Source organism: Ahaetulla prasina, chromosome 1, assembly GCF_028640845.1.
Source record: "Ahaetulla prasina isolate Xishuangbanna chromosome 1, ASM2864084v1, whole genome shotgun sequence".
Classification (NCBI taxonomy): Eukaryota; Metazoa; Chordata; class Lepidosauria; order Squamata; family Colubridae; genus Ahaetulla; species Ahaetulla prasina.
The window spans coordinates 345,886,687-345,914,675 of record NC_080539.1 but is presented as its reverse complement, the minus strand read 5'-3'; the positions used below and the strand labels follow the sequence as shown (position 1 = coordinate 345,914,675).

The 27,989-nt window shown below is 39.8% G+C and overlaps 1 protein-coding gene across 1 annotated transcript in view; it reads left to right on the top strand.

The window, feature by feature from the left end:
- The window catches only part of HIF1A (hypoxia inducible factor 1 subunit alpha), a 46,054-nt gene extending 38,988 nt beyond the window's left edge, over positions 1-7,066 (top strand). The window contains exons 13-15 of the mRNA XM_058162923.1: positions 1,171-1,279; positions 3,914-4,040; positions 5,296-7,066. Of these exons, the coding sequence (XP_058018906.1) occupies positions 1,171-1,279; positions 3,914-4,040; positions 5,296-5,447 (388 nt within the window). The 3' untranslated portion in view covers positions 5,448-7,066. The remainder of the gene's footprint in view (positions 1-1,170; positions 1,280-3,913; positions 4,041-5,295) is intronic.
- Positions 7,067-27,989: the final 20,923 nt, after the last annotated feature.

The following is a 27,989-nucleotide window of genomic DNA, read 5'->3' as shown; positions in this document are numbered from 1 at the left end:
TTCAAACTCATGTTGAATAAATGTTTATTAAGTGAGGACCACCTGTAGTGATTTGATGGATATGCCTACTGCTGCTTTTAAATAATCTAAAGTGCCATGGGTCATAAAAGTCAGCTATCCTGATATTTATTCTCAGTATCCCAGTGATTCTTATAGTAATATTTTTCCTATTCACAGATAAGGAAGCACCTTAATCAAGTTATCTATTAAGTCGAAGTGCAGCTCAGTTTTGCGACCTAATACTTTAGCCCCAATCTGCTAGATGAAAGTGCTTAATGGGCTTCCTAATAAGTCCAAACTGTTCCTGTCAGTCTTGCTATAAGTTCTAAACTTTTCATCTTAAGAGTTCAGAAACTTTTCTGATATTTAGCTTTGCATTCTGGAGCACAGGTCATTCTTGTGAGGCTAAATGGTCTAAATAAACCTACTTCCATATCGAACTAAACATGAATAAAATTGCACCTAGGCTAGTCTTTTGCTCTGTTTTAATTAATTAGCAATTAACATTGGTCTTCTGATGTAGTTAAGCCAAATTTGATACTGAAAGTACATTTAGTATTTTTAAAATATTGCTGATTGGATGTCTATGGAGATTCTCAGTCATCCCAATGGTGCTTTTTCAAGAGGCAGCTGGACTTTCTGGTTTTCCTGTGAAGACGTTTCACTTCTCATCCAAGAAGCTTTTTCAGCTCTGACTGGATGCTGGGGAATGGAATGCAGACAGCTGTTCATTTGCATTCTTTTAACGAGAAGGCCAGCTGGAGGTTTATCTGTGTCAGGGTCACCTGAGTGGTGCAAATGGATATGGAGCCCCCTTGGAACTGTTGAAAGGACCGTGTTGCAGACGGGAGATAGATGATGTCATATCCCTCCCCCTCTGTTGAGGTTGAATTTTGACATAGATGGCCTCTTTGAATTTGAAAGTCCTAAGTCCTCCCCAACTAGTCCACGTAAAATGCACATACATACACCTTGAGCTGAAAATTTCAGTCCTTTTCATTTAAGGATGTCATCAGCAGTGTGTTCCAGGCACTGTTATAACATTATTATAACATAAACATTATTATAAAAGAAAACAGTCTAGTTTTTATTCTATTGAATTATTCATAAATTTTAGTTTTAATTGATCTGGAACAGTTGTTAACCCTCTGGCTTTATATTCCACACTAGATCAACTGAAGTGAATGAAGACATCAATCCAAGGATAATAGCTCTTCATAATATTCAGAGGAAACGAAAAATGGAGCAGGACGGCTTGCTTTTCCAGGCAGTAGGAATTGTACGTTTTTTAAGGATTCTCCCCTCCTTTCTTTTAATGTTGGGTATCTTTAAAAATGTATTTTTCTTGAGTCATCAGGTTTTTATTTTGTAAGAACATTACAATTTATAGCCCAGAGTTGTCAGCTAAATGAAAGGTCTGCTTAGCTCTAGTCTTCTACTTCTGTCCTTTAACAATATCTTTCATTACTCATGGCCTCTCAGAGTCGCAGACTACAACTATGGCATTGATGCTTCAGCTAAACAGCGTGGGTCTTGTTTAGTGGTGGGATAGGAAACCACCAGAAGTTCTAAGGGTGTTGAAGTGGAAGAAGGCAGGGTGTCTTGTTTTTTATGTTATATCTCACTTGTCACTGATCACAATAGGTTATACCAGAGGTAAAATCCAGCAGGTTCTGACAGGTTCTGGAAAACCGGTAGTGGAAATTTTGAGTAGTTTGGAGAACCGGCAAATACCACCTCTGGCTGGTCCCAGAGTGGGGTGGGAATGGAGATTTTGCAATATCATTCCCCCAGGAGTGGAAAGGGAATGGTGATCCTTCCCCTGCCACGCCCACCAAGCCACACCATACCCACCAAGCCACGTCCACAGAACCCGTAGTAAAAAAATTTAAATTTCACCACTGGGTTATACATACACACAAATACACACTTAGTAGCTTAGTATACTATGGTATTATTTTGTTCATAATGTAGTTTTATAATTTAGTTAACTGGCTTTATCCATTTAGATTTTAAGTATTCTGTTCTTTGTATTTAGTAATCTGCTATTTTATTTACTTCTACTGATCTTTTAGAAAATATTTATGTATTTTAATTTGCACTCTGCAACTTCAAACAACAATTGTATAAAATTGTAATTGGTGATCCTACTACCAGTTGTTCCAGGTCACAAGAGTAGGTTTGCTTTGCAAAGAGGGTATTGTTATACCCTCCCTTCAGAAGACAAATGGTAGTTTATCAGAATCATCCCCGTCCTGATACAGAACAAAACTGGTTAACTTCCAAGCATGCACAATTTGAAACACATAATTCTGGATCAAGTAACTTTTGATAAGTAACATCTTTAATAGATTGTTGGAATACTTAAGATATACTGGTAGTCCTCGATTACAATAGATCACTTAGTGCCCAAAGTTACAACAGCACTAAAAAAAGTGACTTACAACCATTTTTCACACTCATGACCATTGCAGCATCCCCATGGTTAAATGATGTACATTTGGATAGTAATAGCACTTAGACTTATATACTACTTCACAGTGCTTTACAGCCCTCTCCAAGCCGTTTTCAGAGTCAACATATTGCCCCCAACAATCTAGGTCCTCATTTTACCAACCTTAGAAGGTTGGAAGGCTGAGTCAGCCTTGAGCCTGGTGAGATCTGAACTGCCAAATTGCAGGCAGCTGGCAGTTAGCCTGCAGTACTGCATTCTAACCAGTGCGCCACCGCGACTCATCCCCTCATATGTGGATGCTGGGCATCCACATATGTGAATCCATTCATATATGGATGCTTGACAACTGACTCATATTTATGTCCTGGGGTCACGTGAACACCTTTTGCAACCTTCTGACAAGCCAGGTCAATGGAGAAACCAGATTTACTTAACAATCATGCTATTAATTTAACAACTGCAGTGATTCACTTAGCAAATTTGGCAAGAAAAGTTATAAAATGAGACTTAACATATTTCTCACTTAGCAACATAAATTTTGAGCTCAATTGTGATCGTCAGTTGGGGACGACCTGTACTAACTTCAGCAAAGCATTTCGCCCATTGCCTGCTGACTATACTTAACTATGGACTATACAAAAAATAAGTTAATGAGCCAGCAGTGTGACATGGCTGCAAAGAAAAGAAGTATTGGAGTCTTTTGGATTGAAGTAGTATAGAAATCTTACAAATCATAATCAGCAACAATAGTACAATTTGAACTCATGAAAGAAATTATTCTACTCTATTGTTTTGTCAGAACTCACCTTGAATATTAAAATAGTTTTAAAAATAACTCTGTGAAAGTGAAACAGATTTGAGAAAGTGAACAAAGTTAAACAAGCAACTAGAAGCAGCCCAGGGAAAAGAAAAAGAAGAAGCTGGATTTGATTAGCTTTAAGAAAAGGCAAGATATAAGTACATAAAGGAATGGTTTGAACTACTAGATAACAGATTCTGATTGAATGTTAAAAAAAAAGCCAAGAGCAATTCAGTAATGTAATTAATTGCCCAGAAAAGTAGTAGCCTTCCCTTACAGATGCGCTCTAGATACATCTAGATAGTATCTAGAGATAGTGGTCCTTGACTTACGACTTCCAACATGCCCATTCATGCTAGAAGTCGAGGACTATATCAGATGAAGTGCATAATTAATAACCTCCCCGTCCCTGCTTTCCTCAATGTGTTTGTTAAACGAATGCGTGGGTCATTAGATAGAGCATGGAGTGACTCAGGTGGGAGAAAACATGGGAGGCCTAGAGCAGGCCTCGGTGCATCCGGGATTCTTCCCTGTTCTCAGAGATCACATTCTCTTCAGAATATTTGCTTTTAAATGAGTACATTTTTTTTCCATTTCAGTAGTATTTTTGAGTAAAAGCTCTGTGGTTACATTTTAAAAAGTGTATATATATTTTTAAGGGCACACTATTGGCACAATCGGGGCCTCCTGGAACAAATATATCACTGGCTTGGAAACGTGTAAAAGGATGCAGATCAAATGGACAGAATGAAGTGGCAGAGAAGACTGTAATTTTATTACCATCAGGTTAGTGTCTGTGTAATGCTAATGTAGTCAAAACTGTCAATCCCTTCTCCTTTTCTCATGTAAACACCTGTATATTATAAAATATTTAATATTAATACAAATTGGGAATGGTATGAAGGCGCAAGCTATTAATATTGGGTTGTCTACTAGAGGAATTCTATTTTAATATGTAGATTGTGAAAAGGAATGAATTGAACTGGATCATAGGGTAAGGGGAACTTTGATAATGTGAAATAACACTAAGTGATGTCCTTCCATAGGATCTGAGAACACAGCAACCTTGCTTCTTAAAAAGTAACTGGGGACACCCTCCTCCCATGCTGTATAGTAACAATGCCCTTGTGTATTGTTACTTATTTCCAGTAAGTAACTGGACCCATAGAGGTGTCAGAGGCATTCTTAGATAAAAAAAATGATAGATAGGACTCTTACATTACTTAGTTGGGAAGAACTGGAGCGGGGGGGGAAGCAAAAAAACTGTATAGATGTGTAGTTGTATAACTTAATATTTCCTCTCACGGTTTCTCTTCTGAGCAAGAGTACATTTTAATTCAGCTACTCCTTTAATTTAATATTCTGCTAAATATTGGGGTTTTTTAAAGGATATATTTCCATAGGCCCAATAATTCTGTTTTTTTAAAAAAAGGATACTTCACCTTAATGTATTCAATATATATGCAGAACTATTAATCGTTTCATAGTTCCCACCACCAATCTCTTTCCACTTATGACTGTATGACTATAACTTGTTGCTGGCAATCCTTATGATTTATATTGATTGATATTGATATATTGACCATCAATTGTGTTGTAAATGTTGTACCTTGATGAACGTATCTTTTCTTTTATGTACACTGAGAGCATATGCACCAAGACAAATTCCTTGTGTGTCCAATCACACTTGGCCAATAAATTCTATTCTATTCTATTCTATAGCCTCCCATTGTACTTTTGCATGACTATAGATTACTTACAATAAAATAAATAAAATAGAGTATAAAAAATAAAATGCATATCAGCTGGTCATTATCTAACTGATCATTCACACAGTCAGGAGAAAGGGTCCTCACACCGAGGACCCTGGGTTTTACCTGTTCTCTGTTGCCTTGTAAAATTGAAACATTACATTTAGCCTTGTTATCAGATACTCATAGCTAAATTTTCTAACAGATGACAGGTGACTTGTCTATTTATTTGTTCAGTTAGTTGCTCCAGAATGCAGTACAAGTAACATTCATTTTCTTTTTCTTTGTAGATATAGCAAGTAAACTTCTAGGGCAGTCTATGGATGAGAAGGGACTTCCACAGCTTACCAGCTATGATTGTGAAGTCAATGCTCCTATACAAGGCAACCGAAACTTGTTACAAGGTGAAGAGTTGTTCAGAGCCCTGGATCAGATCAACTGAGCATCTCTTCCTGTACCTCCCTCTTCATAATTGTTCTGTTTTCTTGGACATTGGTGATTTACCACCTAAAAGCAGTGTATTTATATTTTCTATATCTGATTTTAGAAGCCTGGATACAAATACTGCACTAATTCAGTTAGTTTGTATCTGATCCCCTTTCTATTTTGGACAATTTCTTACATAATGAGTTCTTTCTTTCTTTCTTTCTTTCTTTCTTTCTTTCTTTCTTTCTTTCTTTCTTTCTTTGTCTCTCTCTCTCTTTCTGTCTCTCTCTTTTTCTTTCTCAGTAACTCGGCTAATGAATGCATTTTTTGGTACATAAACAGTTCAAGTCAGTTAAATTTAGAACATAACTCATAATGACAGCTTTGAAGTAGGCACCTTTTCAAAAAGTATTTATTTTTTATTTTGACTAGGAGTTTTGGCACTGAAGAATTTTTATCTGATAATACATTGCCGCAATAAATTCGTCTAAGCTTTCTATCATGTGGTTGTAGGCATACTTGAAGGCACGTTGTGCTGTTATCTCTAATGTTTAAATAAATTTTTACTTTACCTTTTTTTTAAAAAAAAAGAAATATTGCTTTGCAGCAGTGCATTTGTAGCCAGTCGCACAATCTATTTTCTTATGAAAATAAACAAAATACCAGCAGTTCCTCATGCAATATTGTGCGTTTATAAAGCTAGTTTTTAATATGAACATTTTTTTTCTTTTTTGTTTCTCTTTTGTGTTAATTACATATGAAATTATGTAGAAATTTTGTAGTATTATATTTTGTTATATTGTATTTCAAGATGCTCCTAAATACTGTGTTTTAATATTAAAGTAGGATTAGGGGGAAACAAGTTGCGCATGTGTGGCTATCAATATCTGGAGACTTTCAGGTTAGGAAAAAAGATTATTGGAGTAGATAATGGGAATCTCATGCAAATATTTGTGGAACAGGTGGATAAAAGGGGTTCCCCCCCCCTTCCTTTTGGATTTTTTGAAATTGGGCCCACTAAATAAGTTTGATCTTCAGACCAGTTGAAAATAATTTGTTTTCCTTTTTTAAGTTCTTATTTTTCTGCAAATGAACGAATTCACTGCCACAACATGGCCATTCTAGAAATGGTTTTCCAAAAGACGTCTTTTTCTAAAAAAAAAATTAAAAAATAGACATGGTCTTAGGGTCATCTGTGTTTGAAGGGAAGGTGTCTCCTAACAGTTTGTTTTCATTTGTTTTCATGCTTTGTTTATGAACTTTCTAGAAGCAGCTGATTGGGTTGGATGGACCTTTGATCTGATCCATCAGGGCAGCTTTTTGTTATTTATATTAAGAAATTTTCTTTCATTTGAAAAACAATCCATTTTCAATGTTGAAGTTTTTGACCAACTCAAAATTCTCCCTAGCTCATAGCTGTGAAAGTACATGCTAATACTAATATACCCACAACAGCTTAAATGTTCCCATTACTTTGTTTGGTAGAGGTGATATTTCAGACAAAATCATAAACCATGTTGCTTTTTTAGTAAAGTTATTTAGTTTCATCATTAAGTTGCTTGCTAATATTCAGTGCTTTGGATTTTAAGTACCTTGTTGCTATTGACATCAGACCCGCCCCCACCCCATTAAACATAGCTTTCAGTAATGCTGAATATACTTTAGAATTTTTTTTTAATTTAGGAAATAAGTCACAAAACATCTTTCTTTCTACATGCTGTACAATAAATTCTACCTACTCATTCTTTTTTTTTCTTTTTGTGGTTGGATATGACACTAACTGTATTGTTTTATTACATCAATAAATTATGTGGACCAGGCCTGTAACAAAGGATTGTATCTGCAGATGATAGTGAATTTCCAGTGTGTATTGTAATTTTTTTGCTCAGATATCTAAGTAATCATGCCATGAAATTTTTGATAGTATGTTGAGCAGTATTGTAAGGATGGGTGCTACAGCTCTGATAAGCACATGTTCATACTAGAACGTTAGAAAAATTCTCAAGGCATGCAAGATTCTTACAGTGCAATTCTGAATATGTCTACTTCAACAGATTGAGTTTGACACCCGTGCCATAATCCCTTACAGTATTGTTATAAAGTTCTATCTTTGGATATAATCTCCCTTGTAGAGGGAAACAGGTTTTTTTCCCCTCAGGTACAGTGTATCTTGACCTCAACAAAGTCTCCTTACATCCTTATTAATAAAATGGTAGAATATTGGTCATATGATGAGATTAATAGATGGATTCATAATTGATTGAACGATTGCCCCAAAATAATGCTCATAAATTTCTCTATATCAGTTTGAAGATAGTATTGAGTAGCGTGTCAGAAGGCTCTTCCTCAGGCATTATGCTGTTCAATATTTTTATTAATAATCTTAATTAAGGGGCTGGGGGAGATTATTGTAAAATTTTCAGGGGATACAGAACTAGAAGGAATGTTTAATATAGATAGTTCTTGATTTACAACAGTTCATTTAGAGACCATACAAAGTTACAATGGCATTGGAAAAAGTGACATGATGGTTTTTCACATTTAAAACTTTTGCAGCATCCCCATGATTATGTGATCAAAATTCAGATGCTTGGCAACTGGTTCATAATTATGACCATTTTAACATCCTGGGGTCACGTGATCACCTTTTGCAACCTTCTGACAAGCAAGTCAATGGGGAAGCCAGATTTACTTAACAACCAGGTTACTAACTTATCAACTGTAGTGATTCACTTAACAACTGTGGTAAGAAAGGTCATAAAATGTGGCAAAACTCACTTAACAACAGAAATGTTGGGCTCAATTGTGGTCATAAATTGAGAACTACCTGTACTTTAGAAGAGAAAGAGAAGATTTAAAAAAAATACAGTGAGCCAATAGGAACAGTATGAAATTTGGCAGGGAAAACTGAAAATTGTTTCTCTGCAGAAAAAAGAAAGGCACATTTTGGGATGGGGAAGTTTTGGCTTGAAGTAGTATAAATAAATAAATAAATAAATAAATAAAATAATTGGATGTTCTAGTGTATCACAAGCTGAACATCAACTACTGTATTTTTTGGACTATAAGACGCTCCGGTTTGTAAGACGCACACTAGCTTTAGAGGAGGAAAACAAGAAAAAAATAATCTGCTTCTGCTTCCGTGGCCAGTTCGCTGCCACCCATTCGCCACTGATCGCCACGAACGGGTGGCGGCAGCAGCGATAGGCGGCAACAGGCGGTGGTGGTGATCCCCGCCACCTAGAACAGCTGATTGGCGCTGCACCAATCCCCCTTCTCCCAGCCACAGTATTCGCTCTATAAGACACACAGCCATTCCCACCCACTCTTGGGGTGGAAAAAGTGCGTCTTATAGTGTCAAAAATACTGTAATAAGGTTAGGCAGCTACCAAAAACCCCAAAACTGTTTTGGGGGTATATTAACAGGGATTTAGTATCCAGATTACGAGAAGTACTTGTTCTCTTTTTTTTAAATCAATTTTTATTGCAAATTTTTTGTCCCATCTCCTCCAAACATACATATTTTATGAACAAAGTGTTGTCCGGATCATTCTTGTGTATCCTTTCATATACACAATCCATTTTACATCATATCTCTGTTTCCAATTTCAGCCGTCATAATTCTCTTTCCAAACTTCTTTATCTTAACTTATTTTCTTCTTAATACATAAACAATATCACTAATCGCCCTTAATTCCTAATCTCTTACAATAACATCAATTATCTTATTTCTCCATTGCTAGATATATTTCTCAAATCCCCCATCCCACTTTTTAACATTTCAGCTTCGTCTCTTGATTTAAATTGTCTTCAAAATTAAACCAAATTGCCATTTCACATTCCATCTGCTGTTCTGTTTTACTATGAGCAATATACATCATCATATTCAAATCTTACATAAAACCCCTTTAACTTGGTTGACTAGCCACAATTAATACTATTAATACAATTCCCTTAAATCTATGTTACATTTAATTAGAACTTAAAATCCATATAGTCTCTCTTTATTTTCAAATTCTAATGTCTAATATTAATATTTAGAGTACTACATTCAGTTTAGTGTGCTATAGTCTAAAATTGACATCAGTGTGATTATCAAGATAGTGAGGAAGGCAATAACCATGTTCTAATCTAAGAGGAACAGTTAAAGGAACTGGTTATGCTTCATTTGTGGGCTGTGGGGAGGTATGATAGACACCTAAAGGCCTGCCAAATAGAGAAGGAAGTGGATTTGTTTTGTCACCCTGGAAGGTAGGACCAGAATTGCTGTGTTGAAAGTACAGGGGAATAGATTCAGGCTAAGTATTTAGAAGAATTTTCTGATGGCAAGAGCTATCAATCAGTATAGGTTGACATATGAAGTAGCATGGAGAACACTGGAGATCTTTAAACAGGTTGGATAGCCATTTATCTGAATTGTAGTATTTGAAGAAGATATTGAAAATAATATAGTAGTTAAAAGACATGATGAAAACGCCTTAATCTCACAACACATAAACAGACCCAACCATAGTTTTTACTGGAAGCTGAGCAAATACTGGAAACTTGTAGACAAATTAAATCCAAAATGCCAGAGAATTCCTGGAAGCTTGGAATTCAGCCATCAATAGACACATAGAAATAAACCACATTTACACACCATTCAAATGACAATAAAAAAAAACCTAGAAAGGAAACAGAACATTTTCTCTTCAATAGCCTACACCCAGATAAGCAGACAAACAAAAAATAATACTCTAATCAAGGGAACTACCAAGGAGAAAACCCACAGCATCGATCCCAGCCCCAACGTTGGCAGAGTATTGTAATTAAATGGGGAGCACTGATTACCTTACCTAGTTGGGTAATGAAACATATACAACAAACAACCAAGTTCAGAGAGCACCAAGGATTCTAACAGTTCAAACCCGAACTACATAAATTCTCTCCTTTTGGAAACTGCATATATATTTGTGGCCAGAAAACATTGTTAAGTTTTGTTTTTTGTTTTGTTTTGTAAGGAATAAACCTGGGGTTTGGGTGAAGCAAATTCTATATCCAAATTCTGATTTTCATTTTGGATGTAAATATAGTGACAGACAAGCAAATATAAAAACCTTTGCTGTACCAATTGTGTTTGCTGCTGGACACTGGGGCTTTGCTGCTAGAGCTGCTAGACATCTTCCTGTGCCATCTGGTAGGTTGCTGGCTATTGCAGACCCCCCTTTTCTCACGGAGGGTACTTTAACTTCCCTGGATAACCTTGAAAATAAGGAACAGGCCATGATCCATCTGCTAGAGCTAGACCCACTATAGATTGAAGACTGATTCCTCCTGGGTGAGAACCAGAGGAGAATAGGAATGTGTGTATGTAAATGGGAGCCCTCTATCAGCTGGTGGGAGCATTAGGGGAGGGTTCATGTATTAGTATTAGTATGTATATGTGTGTTGCAGTGTGTGTGTGTGTGTGTTTTGTAGTGGCGTGGGAGTTGGTAGCTAGGTATTCTGGTAATGTTAAGAGAGAGTGAAGCTAAGGTGCCTTGGATGCTTGGCTTCCCTGATCAAGAATGGTTGCAGAAGACAGTGGGAGGTTCCTGGTTTTGGGAATTGGGGACCTGAATTTGGGGCTGCGGCTGTCATGGGAGTGGAGGTGAGCCAGAATATTGTGGTGGTAAAGAGCAAGGGAGCCTGCTATTCCGAGGAAATGCAGGACTGTTATCTTATGCTGATTTTATGTTTCAGTTCCTTGGTTTCAGCCACAGACCTTCAGTGACCGACTTTTGGCTGCTGCTGCTGCTTTTAAATGTTAACATGTTTTTTAAAAAAAATTATTTGCATTTATATCCCACCCTTCTCCGAAGACTCAGGGCGGCTTACACTATGTTAGCAATAGTCTTCATTCTATTTGTATATTTATATACAAAGTCAACTTATTGCCCCCAACAATCTGGGTCCTCATTTTACCTACCTTATAAAGGATGGAAGGCTGAGTCAACCTTGGGCCTGGTGGGACTAGAACCTGCAGTAATTACAGGCAGCTGCTGTTAATAACAGACTGCATTAGCAGTCTGAGCCACCTGAACACAAATGTTTTTACCTTCTGAAAAGAAGGTATACAGTTTGATATAGTAGGAATGTCCTGTATAATTTGTAAACAATATGGAGCATATTTCTTTTTGAAATGATTTTATGTAGAAATCCCATCTTTATTTTTAGTGAACTCACAAACTACCAATTAACAGAAAACAGAAGTATTGGTAGCTGTTCAGCGAATTCTGTAGCTATTAATCCCTGCAAATACCTGTTCCTTCATGGGGAGGGGGGGCAATGTAATACGTTCCTTGTAGTATATACAGAAGCTGAATTAGGATGGGGATGGAGGGCAGCCAAATTATAAGACATCCTTGATCAGACAGAAGGAAATTTAATTTAGCAACTTGGTTCTATATCTTGCCAATCAAACTCAGGAAAATAAGATGCAGGAATACTGGATATGTTTCCCATCTTGAGTTGAAAATAATAATACAAGATCAAGCTTAAGAACAAATCCATACAAAGTCAGAATTGAGATGATAGCAACAGACAGCAAATGCCACCTTTGCGAAGAAGCTGAAGAAATAGTGGATCTTCTGGTTAGCTGCTGCAGGATTGCACAGCCTGAGTACAAACAATGGCATGACAAAATAATAATAATAGTGCATTGGAATATCCACAAAAAATACTATTTGCCTACCGCAAGTGAGAATTGGTGAGATCACAAAATAGATGAGATAATGAAAAATAAAGAAGCTAAAGTGTCTCCAGGACTTTATTATTCAAATAGAAAACCACCTGCATATAACACCCCAGAATTAACAATTGTTGATAAGAAAGACAAAAAAGTCTGGATTGTGTACCTGAGCCATCGGAATAGAAGAAAAAAGTAGAACAAATGTGACAAAAGACAGCAAAAGTAATAGGTTCCTTGGGTGCATCCCAAAACAACTAGAGCACCACTTGAACACAATCTGCATTAAAAATCACCATCAATCAATTACAAAAGCCAGCTTTACTCAGAATGGTTTGCATCTTGTGAGAATCTTTAACAACTTCTGCCTATCTCAGGTTCTTGGGATGGACTCAATAGAATGGAAGGATAAAAGGGGAAGAAGAGGAAAAGGAAGGAGTAATGTTGGCCAACTGGACTTGTATTTCTTGAAGGTTTCCTTCAACTTTCAGAATGAATAACAATTAGTAGCTTTATGCCTTGTGCAGTTATCTCCCCCTTCTTATCAATTCTAGTCTTCCTAAAGTCACTTGTATGTGCAGTTATTAAAAAAACAAAAACCTTCCAATTTTTGGTACTTCATTATTGTCAAAGCATTTCCAGTCCCCAAATCCATTATACTTACCCAGTTTGCCCAAAAAGTTCTCTTAAATAATTCACCATTATGTCTATTGGAGTATGCTGTGCTGTGCTGTTCTAGTTTCAATTGAGGATGCTTCTCTTGGATGCGGGAAGGAGATGCAAATGAGAGAATGTTCCGGATGCTCCCAGCCAATCCGCTCAGTGGGACCACGCCTACTGTACGTGCAGCTCAGCACTCTAGACAGAGCCAGGAGGTATTTCTCACCCTCCCCACCCTTCTTCTCTGTATCAGAAAAGATAGCTCTTGTTTTTTGGCAAGCTGCAATTGCACTGTATAGAATGAAATAGCAGGATATAATATTCTCTTACTAAGTGTCTCTCTGGAGCTTGTTCAGGATTTATTGGTGTTGCAGACTGAACACAGTCTAAAATTTTCCATTAGGCAGAATGTTTTACATTAATTTTTGAAGGACTGTCAAAGAAACAATATGTGATAAGATGTTAAGAGGTAAATTATTTATGGTTAGTTAGAAAGGAAGTCAAAACTAATAACCTGAAGCGATGTGAGAAAAAAAAAGAGAAAAGAGGGAAAGGAAAAGGATAATTGGGATATAAAGAAGTAAAAGATGAGCTTGTGAAAAATAATGTTATGTGACTTCTATGTAAAGTTACTGTTAAATCAATCTGTGATAGTTTGTAAATACTAGTCCTTTGAACAAATGAGAGCAAAATATAAATACTCCTCATTCCATACACTGCATGCTGGTAAGAGAGCAGCTACATGTAATTAGTATATTAATATAGTATATTATAATTAATATATATTATAATTATAATTAGTATATTAGTATATTAGTATAGTATATTAAAAAGGATGCACCGGAGAAACGCTCTCTGTAAAGGGGCTCTTTTGAGCTCTTGAGAAGAGCAGTTTCCCTGAAGATTCTTTGCTGGCGATACTCCAGAGCCGAAGGTTTTTCCAGGCTGCCGTGGATTGAGGCTGCCGAGGTTCTTCCAGGCTGCTGAGGACTCAGACGGTGGGCGAAGAGTCGAGGCGGCCGAGACTGCCGGAGCCGGGACTGCTGCTGCCGTGGGCCGCCGATTGAAGGCGGCTGGAGACGCCCGCTGCCGCCGGAGCTGCCGCCAGCCCCGAGACTGCTGCTGCCGCTTGTGCCGCTGGAGCCGCCGCCAGCCCCGAGTCTGCCACTGCCGCTTGTGCCGCCGGAGCCGCCGCCAGCCCCGAGACTGCCGCTGCCGCTTGTGCCGCCAGAGCCACCGCCAGCCCCGAGACTGCCGCTACCACTTGTGTGAGCTGCCGATTAAAGGCGGCTGGAGACGCCCGCCGCCGCTGGAGCCACCACGCCAGACCCGGAACTGCCACTGCCGCTTGTGTGACCGCCCGCTGCTGCTAGAGCCACCTCGCCAGACCCGGGACTGCCGCTGCCGCTACTGTGAGTCACGCTGCTGCCATCACCGCCCTCCATCATCGCCCTCCCTCACCGCTTCTAACTTTAAATTCCCCACCAAGGAGATATAAGCCCAGCAACATTTGCATCAACTCTAAACAACCTATCCCCCAATCGGCAGGACTGCTGCAGGACTACTGGTCCGGTACGCTCCCACAGAGAGGGACTCCTCAGGATGCCGTCAGCCAAACAGTGTCGACTGGCGGCCCCCAGGGGGAGGGCCTTCTCTGTGGGAGCTCCGACCCTGTGGAACGAACTTCCCCTCGGACTTCGACAATTACCTGACCTTAGGACCTTTCGCCGCGAACTTAAAACTTATTTATTTCATATGGCTGGACTAGCCTGATTTTTATTTTATTTTTTTTATTTTTTTTTATTTTTATTTTTTTTGAATAATTTTTATTTCCATTTTCCAACATCATATTTATGTACAAACTATTATCCATCATTAATCATTAATTTTTATTTATAACTGATTCAGGCCTGCCCGATTGCCACTTCCTTTCTACACAACCTCCTCTCTACCTCTACTACTTCCTCTCTACCTCTACTACTTTCCCTTCCTTCATCTCCTTCACTTTACTACTTCCTCTCCTCCTTCTCCACTCCTCCCTTCTTCCACCCTTCTTCCACCCTATCTAACCTTCTTATTCCCCTCCTCCTTCTCTACTCTTTCCTACCTACTTTCTCTCCTTTTCTTCCTGAAATGGCAGTCGAGCATCCCCAATATCATTTTAATTTATTTATTTTTTAATTTCATATCTTCAAAAATTACTGTACATTAATAATCAATCCATGTATCATTTCCCCCCCTTCCCCCCCTCCTCCCCCTTCCCCCCCCCAGACTTCCCAGAGCAAATACCGGGTATTATAACCAACAATCACAAGCTAAAGTATGCAAAATATACATAACCTCCCACCTTTAAAAATTTAAAACTTTAGATCCCCTCACATTAAGAATAAAAAGATAGGAAAGAATAATAAAAAAAAGAAAAGAAAAGAAGCAATACCAACTTCACATATTACTTCTTCTTACAGTTCATTTTTAAAATTAATCCATCTTCTCAAATTCAATTTTTTTTTCCACTTGTATATTCCTTCAAATTTCATAAGTCCATTTCTCAAATTACAGTCCATCTTCTCGAACTCAAATTTTTATCACTTATATATTTCTTCAGTTGCCATAACATTTAATGTCCGTTCTTCTTACAGTCCATTTTAAAAATTAGTCCATCTTCTAAAGTTCAATTTTTTTTTCCACCCACTTATATATTCCTTCAAATTTCATAAGTCCATTTCTTAAATTACAATCCAGCTTCTCAAATTCAAATTTTCATCACTTATATATTTCTTCAATTGTCGTAAGATTTAATATCCAATCTTCCAATACTACTCCATCAATCAAATATCATTTCAAATAAAATCTCTCAAATATAATATTTCCAGCTTAACTTCATAACTTTTACTATCTATAAACGTATCAATTAAAATAAATAATCATTTAAACTACATCCACAATATAACAGTAAGCAGTTAAAATCATTACATCCACATTATCTAAATTCATAAATTTCACTTTCCATCCTTCACAATTGAATAATATCATCCCATAGATTTATACCATACAAATAGCAAATAACAAAAATCCTATAATTTATATCCTAAACAAATCAATTCCAAAATTAACCATAATCATCATATTCACATCTTAAACATTCCTCCCTCTCCCATTCTATTTTCCATCATTTCCAAACCAGTTAACTTAGCATCTAACAACAAAGGATTCCCACTCTTTAAAACATTAATATAAAAATGTCTCGCTTTCATAACTGAATTAAGAAAATACTTTCTACCTCTAAAATTCAGTGACAAACCCATTGGGACTTCCCATCTAAAATATATCTGATATTTCTTAAGCTCATCCACCAAAAAAGCAAATTCTCTTCTGTTTCTTAACATTTTAGGAGGAATTTCCTTCATCATTTTATATCTTGTCCCAATATCTGAAATTTATTTTTATAAAAGGCTTGCAAGATTTCATGCCTAACCTTTTAGTTGTAAAATAAATAACCACATCCCTAGGTACTCTATTTTGTCTTGCCCACCAAGAATTAACACGATAAATTCTTTCAATATTAATCTCAAAATCTTCTGGCTTCACACCCTTTACCTGTGCAAAGGCTTGCGTAAAATCTCCTTTAAATTTTCCTTCCTATTTTGTTTCAACCCCTCACCCTTATAGCATATTCCATTAATCTATATTGTAATATTACTCTTTCTTCATCTGCCCTATCTACCTTTGCCTTTATATCTTCCATCTTATTATCTAAGTTCCAATTGTTTTGATTTTTTTGAATATCTTCTATTTTCCTTTGCAACTCTAAATTAGTTTTATTAAATTCTGCAAGATCGTCCTGCATCTGAATACAAGAACTTAATATTTGCGCAATTGCATCCTTTACCATTTTCATTTCCCTCTTCTGCTCTTCCACCATTTCCTTAAAATCCAACATCTCTTTCTCTATTTCATCAAATTTTTGATCTATTTCTAAAAAATGACTCTCCAAAAACTCCTGTAAAAAATTTCTTACTTCCTTTTTGATTTCTTCTTTTAATTTTTGAATCTGAGCTGAAGAAATTTCAGCTGAAATTTCAAAGTTTTTAATAACTTTTGGCACTATTTGCTTAAAGGCCATTAAAAAAAAAAGGATAGCTTAATAATAAACCAAAAAAAAGAAAGAAGAAAAATTTTTAAAAGAAAATTTCAAAAAAACCCCTATCTTTTAAGTCTATAATCCCAAGGAAGATGAAAAAATATAAATCATAAGATTCTCATTTCTTCCAGTTAGTCAGTATCTTCCTATATATCTTCTTTTTTGGCACTATTTGCTTAAAAGCCATTTAAAATATATATAACAAGTCAAGCCCAAAAAGAGAAAAAATATAAATCATAAAATTCTCATATCTTCCGTTTAGTCAGTATGTTTCTATGTATCTTCTTTCTTCTACTTCAACACTAGCTGTTAGTAAGCATTTCTACTTTCGTTTTCAGAGCACACATTCCACAAAACCGCCATTTGCTTTCTTCTCTCCTATCTTCGCAGCCAATAAATCCTCAGGGTTTCACAATCTTCTTACAAGCAGATGTTAGAACTCCAGTTTTTGCTCCGTCCACATTTAAATCCGTCATTAAATCAATTCTTGTCGTGGCGGTTGGATGCTTCGTTTGTTTGTCATGGAGGCAAGTGCTTCTCTAGCCCGGAGCTTATCAGATTATAGAAGGAGAACTTCCCACCAGATAAGGGCAAAATCCTTCCAAGCATGTCCCGCCGTTCAGACTCCAGACCAACCCCATATTTTCGTCCCTTCAGGCGGCTGATTCTAACTTTGGAAACTCAGAACCCAAAGACCCTTCTCCCCAGACAGGGTAGACAGGATAGGCAGGATAGACAGGCAGGTCAAGGTCAGAGGGTTCCTTCAAGCGGCCCTTTCGGGAGAGGTCGCCCATTCAGGCGCTCACGTTGACTGCTTGCCCGTCCCTCCCATTGGGGGCAGACTGGCGCTCTTCGCCAGCCAATGGGAGGAGTCCACCTCGGACTCCTGGGTCAGGAGACAATCAGGTTCGGTCTATCCTGGAATTCCTCTCCACCCCGGGCCATTTCGTCAGGTGCCCGTTATCTTGCAACCCGGCCAAGCGGCTGCTCGTGGCATCGGCCATAAAACATCTTCTCTCAATTCAGGCCATCCAAGCGGTGCCACGAGATCAGCACGGTCGGGGTTTTACTCCCGACTGTTCATAGTTCCAAAGCCCTCGGGGATGGAGAGCAATCCTCGACCTGAAGGCTCTGAACCGCCACATAGTCTACAGGCGGTTCAAGATGCAGTCACTCCAGTCCATCTTGGAGAGCATCAGGAGGGACTTCCTCACGTCAGTAGACCTGGCGGAGGCATACTTACGTCCCTATCCTTCCGGCTCACAGACGATTCCTCCGCTTCTGCCACGGGGTCTCCATTACCAATATTGTGCCCTTCCATTCGGGCTCTCCTCGGCCCCAGGGTCTTCTCAAAGCTAATGGCCGCTCTCACAGCGCATCTCCGGGCTATTCAATCAGAATCCAGGCTTATCTGGACGATCTCCTTATTCAATCTCGATCAGAGACCCTGGCGGCAGCGGTTGTCCACAACCATTCAGGTTCTAGAAGCCCGGCTTCTCGATCAACAAGGCCAAAGTCACTTACATCCTACGAATCGAATCCAACACTTAGGGGCCATCATAGACACGATGAGGCGGGTCTATCTGTCACAGGGCGTCTCACCAATTTACAGAATCTAGTCAGGGGGGTAACCAAGAGACGCCTTATTCCTTTAAAGACCCTTTCCCAACTCTTGGGGAAACTGGTCTCCTGCATCGGCATTGTACCTTGGGCTCGTCTCCACTGCAGGACACTGCAGTGGTTTCTACTCCTATCAAAAGGCACACACAGCTCGTCACCAATACTTGTCCAACTTCCACAACAAGTCAGACACTCTCTTTTATGGTGGATCTCCCAGCCCTGTCAAAGGGCAGAGAGTTCAGGAACCCCAACGCCTAATCTTGACAACAGATGCCAGTCTTCATGGCTGGGCGCCCATCTGGGATCAAACATGGCTCAGGGTCAGTGGTCCCCAAGGGACCTGACCCACAACATAAACTGGTTAGAACTCAGGGCCATTCATCTGGCCTTACTATCGTTCAGGACATTGTTCTCAATCAAGACATTCTAGTATTAACGGACAATGTGGCGCAAAGGCTCATGTGAACCGCCTGGGGAACCCATTCTCAGCCTCTCTTGCAAGAGGCAGTGCAACTGGGTCTCTGGGCGGAGGCTCACCTGAGGTCCATACGGGCCTCTCATATATCAGGGGTGGCAAACACACAGGCCGACTGGCTCAGCCGAGTCTCAGTCGACCAGGGGGAGTGGCGACTGAATCCGGATATGTTCCTCGAGATCACACTCCGCTTCGGGAACCCGCTGGTAGACCTCTTTGCCACTCGAGACAATCGTCAACTGGATCGGTTCTTCTCAAGGTACCCAGTCCAGGGGGCGGAGGGCATAGACGCCCTGCACAGCCCTTGGCCCCCCGGCCTCCTTTATGCCTTCCCTCCCATTCCGACAATACCCAAGGTTATCAGGAAGATGCTGAGGGAACAGGCGGAACTCATCTTGCTGGCTCCACACTGGCCTCGGCGCCCGTGGTTTGCGGACCTGGTGGCTCTCTCAGTGGCTCCCCCGTGGAAACTTCCTCAGACCAAGATCTCGCTCAGCCAAGGGCAGCTGACTCATCAGGACCCTCAGTGGTTCAAGCTGACCGCCTGGCGCTTGAGCGGAGCCTCCTGAGGAAGAGACATGTACCTGCCAACGTCGCCAACACCATCCAGGCGTCTCGTCGTAGTTCCACCATTCGCATCTACGGCTCGACGTGGCGCACCTTCTACACCTGGTGTTCAAGCAAGAACATAGACCCTACCCACCCTTCTCGATCACTATCCTGATCTTCCTTCAACACGGATTGGAACAAGGTTTGGCAGCGAACACGCTTCGACGACAGGTAGCTGCTCTCTCTTCTATTTTAACTTGCGGTGCTAAACGCTCCCTAGCCCACCGGCCCCTCATCCGTCAATTTCTGAGGGGAGCAACCAACCTTTGTCCTCCGGTAGTCCACAGGTATCCATCTTGGGACCTCACGAAGGTTCTAACATCCCTCACCAAGGGCCCCTTCGAACCTTTGCGGAGTGTGGCCTGCAATATTTGACATATAAGGTGGCCTTTCTAGTAGCCATTACTTCAGCTCGCAGAATTTCTGAACTTGCTGCCCTTTCCACCAGGGCGGATCTCTGCGTTTTACACTCAGATAGGGTGGTCCTCCGGCTAGATCCTACCTTCCTGCCTAAAGTTAACTCACTGTTCCATAGATCACAAGAGCTCATTCTTCCCGACTTTTCTCCAGATCCGGTACACGGCTGGAAAGGTCCTGGCATACCCTAGATGTCCGGAGAGCCCTCCGTATTTATATCAAGCGTACCGCCTCTCTCAGGAGGACGGAGGCTCTCTTTGTGTCCTTTCAACCAACCACCATCGGCCTTAAGGTATCTTCCTCTACCATCGGTAGATGGCTTAGGGCATGCATTGCCAGAGCATATCAGATTCAGAATTCCTGTTCCAAGTCGCATCACTGCGCATTCTACTAGAAGCGGCTACTTCAGCTGCGTGGGCCACTCAGGCTCCGTTAGAGAAATCTGCAAAGCAGCCACATGGTCTTCTCGAATCCATTCATACGCCATTACAAGATCGATTCCTATGCATCTGCTGATGCGGCGTTGACGCAGGGTTCTCCAAAGGGTCCTAGAAGGGGTTCTAACCCGGACCGGGCGGATCCTCCCGATAGGACTTGCTTTGGTATGTCCCATGCCTGGCTGCTGGTCCCGCCCTGCTGGAGAATGGACATTGGTCCTACCTGAATGTCCTTTCTCTGTTGGCGGGACCAGCAGCCAACCCTCCCTGAGCCCGGTTCCTGTCTTCTATAGAGGTCATTCGGGCTCTCATGGTCATATGCCGGGAGGCATAATAGCATATTCTTGCAGTTCCTGTTTTACAGCTCAGTGCGTCGGTCTGCCGCATCATCCTCGTCCGAAAGCTGGAAGGCACCAGGAGGAGGAGGTGCTTTTCAACTAGCAGACTCGATCCCATTGGATACAGACCGAGTCACTCCCATGCCTGGCTGCTGGTCCCGCCAACAGAGAAAGGACATTCAGGTAGGACCAATGTCCATTCCGAGGAAATGCAGGACTGTTATCTTATGCTGATTTTATGTTTCAGTTCCTTGGTTTCAGCCACAGACCTTCAGTGACCGACTTTTGGCTGCTGCTGCTGCTTTTAAATGTTAACATGTTTCTTAAAAAAATTTATTTGCATTTATATCCCACCCTTCTCCGAAGACTCAGGGCGGCTTACACTATGTTAGCAATAGTCTTCATTCTATTTGTATATTTATATACAAAGTCAACTTATTGCCCCCAACAATCTGGGTCCTCATTTTACCTACCTTATAAAGGATGGAAGGCTGAGTCAACCTTGGGCCTGGTGGGACTAGAACCTTCAGTAATTACAGGCAGCTGCTGTTAATAACATACTGCATTAGCAGTCTGAGCCACACAGACACAAAATGTTTTTTTACCTTCTGAAAAGAAGGTATACAGTTTGATATAGTAGGAATGTCCTGTATAATTTGTAAACAATATGGAGCATATTTCTTTTTGAAATGATTTTATGTAGAAATCCCATCTTTATTTTTAGTGAACTCACAAACTACCAATTAACAGAAAACAGAAGTATTGGTAGCTGTTCAGCGAATTCTGTAGCTATTAATCCCTGCAAATACCTGTTCCTTCATGGGGAGGGGGGGGCAATGTAATACGTTCCTTGTAGTATATACAGAAGCTGAATTAGGATGGGGATGGAGGGCAGCCAAATTATAAGACATCCTTGATCATACAGAAGGAAATTTAATTTAGCAACTTGGTTCTATATCTTGCCAATCAAACTCAGGAAAATAAGATGCAGGAATACTGGATATGTTTCCCATCTTGAGTTGAAAATAATAATACAAGATCAAGCTTAAGAACAAATCCATACAAAGTCAGAATTGAGACGATAGCAACAGACAGCAAATGCCACCTTTGCGAAGAAGCTGAAGAAATAGTGGATCTTCTGGTTAGCTGCTGCAGGATTGCACAGCCTGAGTACAAACAATGGCATGACAAAATAATAATAATAATAGTGCATTGGAATATCCACAAAAAATACTATTTGCCTACCGCAAGTGAGAATTGGTGAGATCACAAAATAGATGAGATAATGAAAAATAAAGAAGCTAAAGTGTCTCCAGGACTTTATTATTCAAATAGAAAACCACCTGCATATAACACCCCAGAATTAACAATTGTTGATAAGAAAGACAAAAAAGTCTGGATTGTGTACCTGAGCCATCGGAATAGAAGAAAAAAGTAGAACAAATGTGACAAAAGACAGCAAAAGTAATAGGTTCCTTGGGTGCATCCCAAAACAACTAGAGCACCACTTGAACACAATCTGCATTAAAAATCACCATCAATCAATTACAAAAGGCAGCTTTACTCAGAATGGTTTGCATCTTGTGAGAATCTTTAACAACTTCTGCCTATCTCAGGTTCTTGGGATGGACTCAATAGAATGGAAGGATAAAAGGGGAAGAAGAGGAAAAGGAAGGAGTAATGTTGGCCAACTGGACTTGTATTTCTTGAAGGTTTCCTTCAACTTTCAGAATGAATAACAATTAGTAGCTTTATGCCTTGTGCAGTTATCTCCCCCTTCTTATCAATTCTAGTCTTCCTAAAGTCACTTGTATGTGCAGTTATTAAAAAAACAAAAACCTTCCAATTTTTGATACTTCATTATTGTCAAAGCATTTCCAGTCCCCAAATCCATTATACTTACCCAGTTTGCCCAAAAAGTTCTCTTAAATAATTCACCATTACGTCTATTGGAGTATGCTGTGCTGTGCTGTTCTAGTTTCAACTGAGGATGCTTCTCTTGGATGCGGGAAGGAGATGCAAATGAGAGAATGTTCCGGATGCTCCCAGCCAATCCGCTCAGTGGGACCACGCCTACTGTACGTGCAGCTCAGCACTCTAGACAGAGCCAGGAGGTATTTCTCACCCTCCCCACCCTTCTTCTCTATCAGAAAAGATAGCTCTTGTTTTTTGGCAAGCTGCAATTGCACTGTATAGAATGAAATAGCAGGATATAATATTCTCTTACTAAGTGTCTCTCTGGAGCTTGTTCAGGATTTATTGGTGTTGCAGACTGAACACAGTCTAAAATTTTCCATTAGGCAGAATGTTTTACATTAATTTTTGAAGGACTGTCAAAGAAACAATATGTGATAAGATGTTAGGTAAATTATTTATGGTTAGTTAGAAAGGAAGTCAAAACTAATAACCTGAAGCGATGTGAGAAAAAAAAAGAGAAAAGAGGGAAAGGAAAAGGATAATTGGGATATAAAGAAGTAAAAGATGAGCTTGTGAAAAATAATGTTATGTGACTTCTATGTAAAGTTACTGTTAAATCAATCTGTGATAGTTTGTAAATACTAGTCCTTTGAACAAATGAGAGCAAAATATAAATACTCATTCCATACACTGCATGCTGGTAAGAGAGCAGCTACATGTAATTAGTATATTAGTATAGTATATTATAATTAATATATATTATAATTATAATTAGTATATTAGTATATTAGTATAGTATATTAAAAAGGATGCACCGGAGAAACGCTCTCTGTAAAGGGCCTTTTTTGAGCTCTTGAGGAGAGCACTTTCCCCGAAGATTCTTTGCCGGCAATTCTCCAGAGCCGAAGGTTTCTCCAGGCTGCCGTGGATTGAGGCTGCCGAGGTTCTTCCAGGCTGCTGAGAATTGAGACGGTGGGCGAAGAGTCGAGGAGGCCGAGACTGCCGGAGCCGGGACTGCCGCTGCCGTGGGCCGCCGATTGAAGGCAGCTGGAGCCGCCTGCTGCCGCCGGAGCTGCTGCCAGCCCCGAGACTGCTGTTGCCGCTTGTGCCGCCGGAACCGCCGCCAACCCCCGAGACTGCCGCTGCTGCTTGTGGCGCCGGGGCTGCCACCAGCCCCGAGACTGCCGCTGCCGCTTGTGCCGCCAGAGCCACCGCCAGCCCCGAGACTGCCGCTTCCACTTGTGTGAGCCGCCAATTAAAGGCGGCTGGAGACGCCTGCCGCCGCTGGAGCCACCACGCCAGACCCGGAACTGCCGCTGCCACTTGTGTGACCGCCCGCTGCTGCTAGAGCCACCTCGCCAGACCCGGGACTGCCGCTGCCGCTACCGTGAGTCGCACCACTGCCATCACCGCCCTCCATCATCGCCCTCCCTCATTGCTACAAACTTTAAATTTCCCACCAAGGAGATAAAAGCCCAGCAACATTTACAACAACCCTAATCAACCTATCCCCCAATCGGCAGGACTGCTGCAGGACTACTGGTGAGTTCCTAGGAGACTCCAGTCTCCCGGCCTCTACTGACTTTTTGAATCTCCCGCCATTACAGCCACCTGTAAAGAAGCTTCTTCAACCACCCTATCTCACCATTTTAAATTTCCCGCCAAATCTCACTGTTACCATAGTGACTCCCCATTACCATAGCAACTGCCAAATTGACTACCATTTAAAGTTAAAGAGACAGATATAAAATCAAAGATAATTGATTAAGTGACAGATACTTAATCATTACTAAAATTGGAAAGAGTGTGAAATAAAACAAAGGAATAAGAAAGATCATCATTATGCCAGCCAGAAAATCAAACGCTGATAAAATCTTAGAATCAAGATTAACAACTATTGAACAAAACATAGATAAAAGATTACAAGCTATTGAACAAAACCTAGAAAAAAGAATTCAAAATATTGAACAAAACCTAGAAAAAGAATTCAAAATATTGAACAAAGTTTCACAAACTTGATAAAACAAATTTCAACACTAAAAAATGAAAACTCAAATGATCTAAATCTCTTCCAAACTCATCTATCATCACAAAATACACAACCTAATACACAACCTACAACTCAACCTAGACAACAAATTAATACAACACAACCTAAACAACAAATAACTACTAATCAACTAATCAGAGATGCAATGGAGAGAGGACAAAAAATAAATAATGCAATATTATTTGGACTTGAAAACACTAACGAACCAGATATCAATAAGATTCACAACATCATTGGAAATTATAACTCATCAACCATCTTCCCAAATGAAATAATTGCTGTCTCCAGAGATGGACCAGAATATAAAAACGGCGATGGGTCAACAGCACCAAGATTTTGTAGAGTCACATGCATAAATGAGAACAGTAAACGCAAATTCATATATACTATAAACTCAATTGCTAAATCCAACCCTACCTACAGTAAACTTAGATCACGTCCTGATCTATCCTTTCTACAACGGATACGTTCTCATGAACTTCGCACAGAACTTAAAAGAAGACAAGACAATGGTGAATCCAACCTATACATCGACTACCGTGCTGATTGCATAAAAAATAAAACCTGCAATCAAAAAATCACCTCCAAACCCCCCACCACCCATAACAATCAACCAGCCATCCCAGTATTCAATCAAGTACCCATCCCCCTACCACCCATTCAACCAACCATTTTACCAGCCATTCAACCAACAGCCATCCAACCAACAATCCAAGCAGCCATCCAAGCAGCCATCCAAACAGCCATCCAACCATCCATCCAAACAATCCACCCAACCATCCATCCAAACAACCATCCATCCAAACAACCAAACTACCATCCAACCATCTATACAACCATCTGTTGTACACAACCCCCAACCTACTAACATCCAAAACTAGGTATGCACGCCCCTTACCTCTTCAACACCAATCACTTCAGATCTTAAAAGCAAATTGATAAATGCAAGAAGCATAATCAACAAATTACCTGAATTTATCCTCTTATTAAACAGTGGCACATTTGATATCATTTTTGTTTGTGAAACATGGCTGAACTCATCCCTTCCTGACTCCATTATCTCAAACAAAGAATATCAAGTCTATCGATCAGATCGGGAAAACCGAAGAGGTGGTGGAGTGGCTATCTTTTACAAAAAGTCACTGAATCTAAAAAATATCCAAGTAGCACATAAACTCTCTCTTCCTGAAACTATAGTATGCGACCTATCCCTTGACACTACTCTTCGATTCTTACTATGCTACAGAGCCCCTGACTATGACATTACCCATGCAAATATGCTAACCTCAATGCTAACATGGGCTACCTCTTGCCCATATCCTCTCATCTTCCTGGGTGACCTAAATCTACCTCTCATTAACTGGACAACTAATGAATGTTCAACTGACCCAATCCATACTACACTATACAACGCTGTTATAAACTTAGGTCTTGAACAACTTGTAACTAACAATACAAGACTCAACAACTGCCTTGACCTCATCTTCTGCAACAATTCAAACTCAATTTACGGACTATAAATTAAAGAACCTTTTTCCAACAGTGACCACTGCATGATTGATTTTCATCTCAATATACGTCCATACTTAAATCGTCATAACAACAGTACTCCCAACTACAACTTCAAAAAAGCCAATTACGACCTTATAAACAACGATCTTTCATTTCTAACTCATTTAACTCATATAGATTTCACAGAAGACAACGTTGGAAAAGCTCTTCACAACTTAAAACCATCGCTTTCTATTGGACCCAATGGACTATGTGCATATTTCTTAAAAAAACTTTCCATTAATATAGCAGAACCCCTAAGTATTATCTTTGATAAAGCTTTCACTACCAGTTCTCTTCCCAAACTTTGGTCACTAGCCACAGTCATCCCTATCTTCAAAAAAGGAGACCCCAGCTTAGTCAAAAACTACAGACCGATCTCCCTTTGCTGCGTCACCTGCAAAGTCATGGAATCTATCATCAACCAATCCATTACCTCACACTTAGAAACTACCTCCAACAAACAATTTGGTTTCAGGAAAAAATTATCATGTAACTTACAACTTCTCCACTGCAAAAACATATGGACTTCAAATCTCGATCAAGGCAAATCAATAGATGCAATCTACATAGACTTCTGCAAAGCTTTTGACTCAGTAGTACACGATAAACTTCTCCTAAAACTAACATCCTATGGCATCTCAGGACCCCTCCACAAATGGATATCTGCTTTTCTGTCTAACAGACAACAAGTGGTCAAAATTGGCAATGCTTTATCAAATCCTGTTCCTGTCAAGAGTGACGTTCCTCAAGGCAGCGTCCTTGGACCAACACTCTTTATACTATACATTAATGACCTTTGTGACCACATCTCAAGTAATTGTGTTCTCTTTGCTGATGATGTCAAACTATTTAACACCACAGACAATACTTCTATCATTCAAAACGACCTTGATCATCTATCCGCTTGGTCTAAAATTGGCAGTTCCAAATTTCAACCAGCAAATGCTCAGTCTTACATATAGGAAAAAAGAACCCAAAAACTAAGTACATACTAGATGGACATTTCCTTACAGACGACCCCCATCCCGTTAAAGACCTTGGAGTTTTCATGTCAAATGATCTAAGTACCAAAGCCCACTGCAACTACATAGCAAAAAAAGCTCTAAGAGTTGTAAACCTAATCTTGCGTAGCTTCTTTTCCAAAAACACCACACTACTAACCAGAGCATATAAAACATTTGCTAGACCAATTCTAGAATACAGCTCGCCTGTTTGGAACCCTCACCACATCTCTGACATCAATACAATTGAACGTGTCCAGAAATATTTTACAAGAAGAGTTCTCCATTCCTCTGAAAACAACAAAATACCTTATCCCACCAGACTTGAAATCCTAGGCTTAGAAAACTTGGAACTCCGTCGCCTTCGACAAGACCTAAGTTTAACTCACAGAATCATCTATTGTAATGTCCTTCCTGTCAAAGACTACTTCAGCTTTAATTGCAATAATACAAGGGCAACCAATAGATTTAAACTTAATGTTAACCGCTTTAATCTAGATTGCAGAAAATATGACTTCTGTAACAGAATCATCAGTGCTTGGAATACTTTACCTGACTCTGTGGTCTCTTCCCATAATCCTAAAAGCTTTAACCAAAAACTTTCTACTGTTGACCTCACCCCATTCCTAAGAG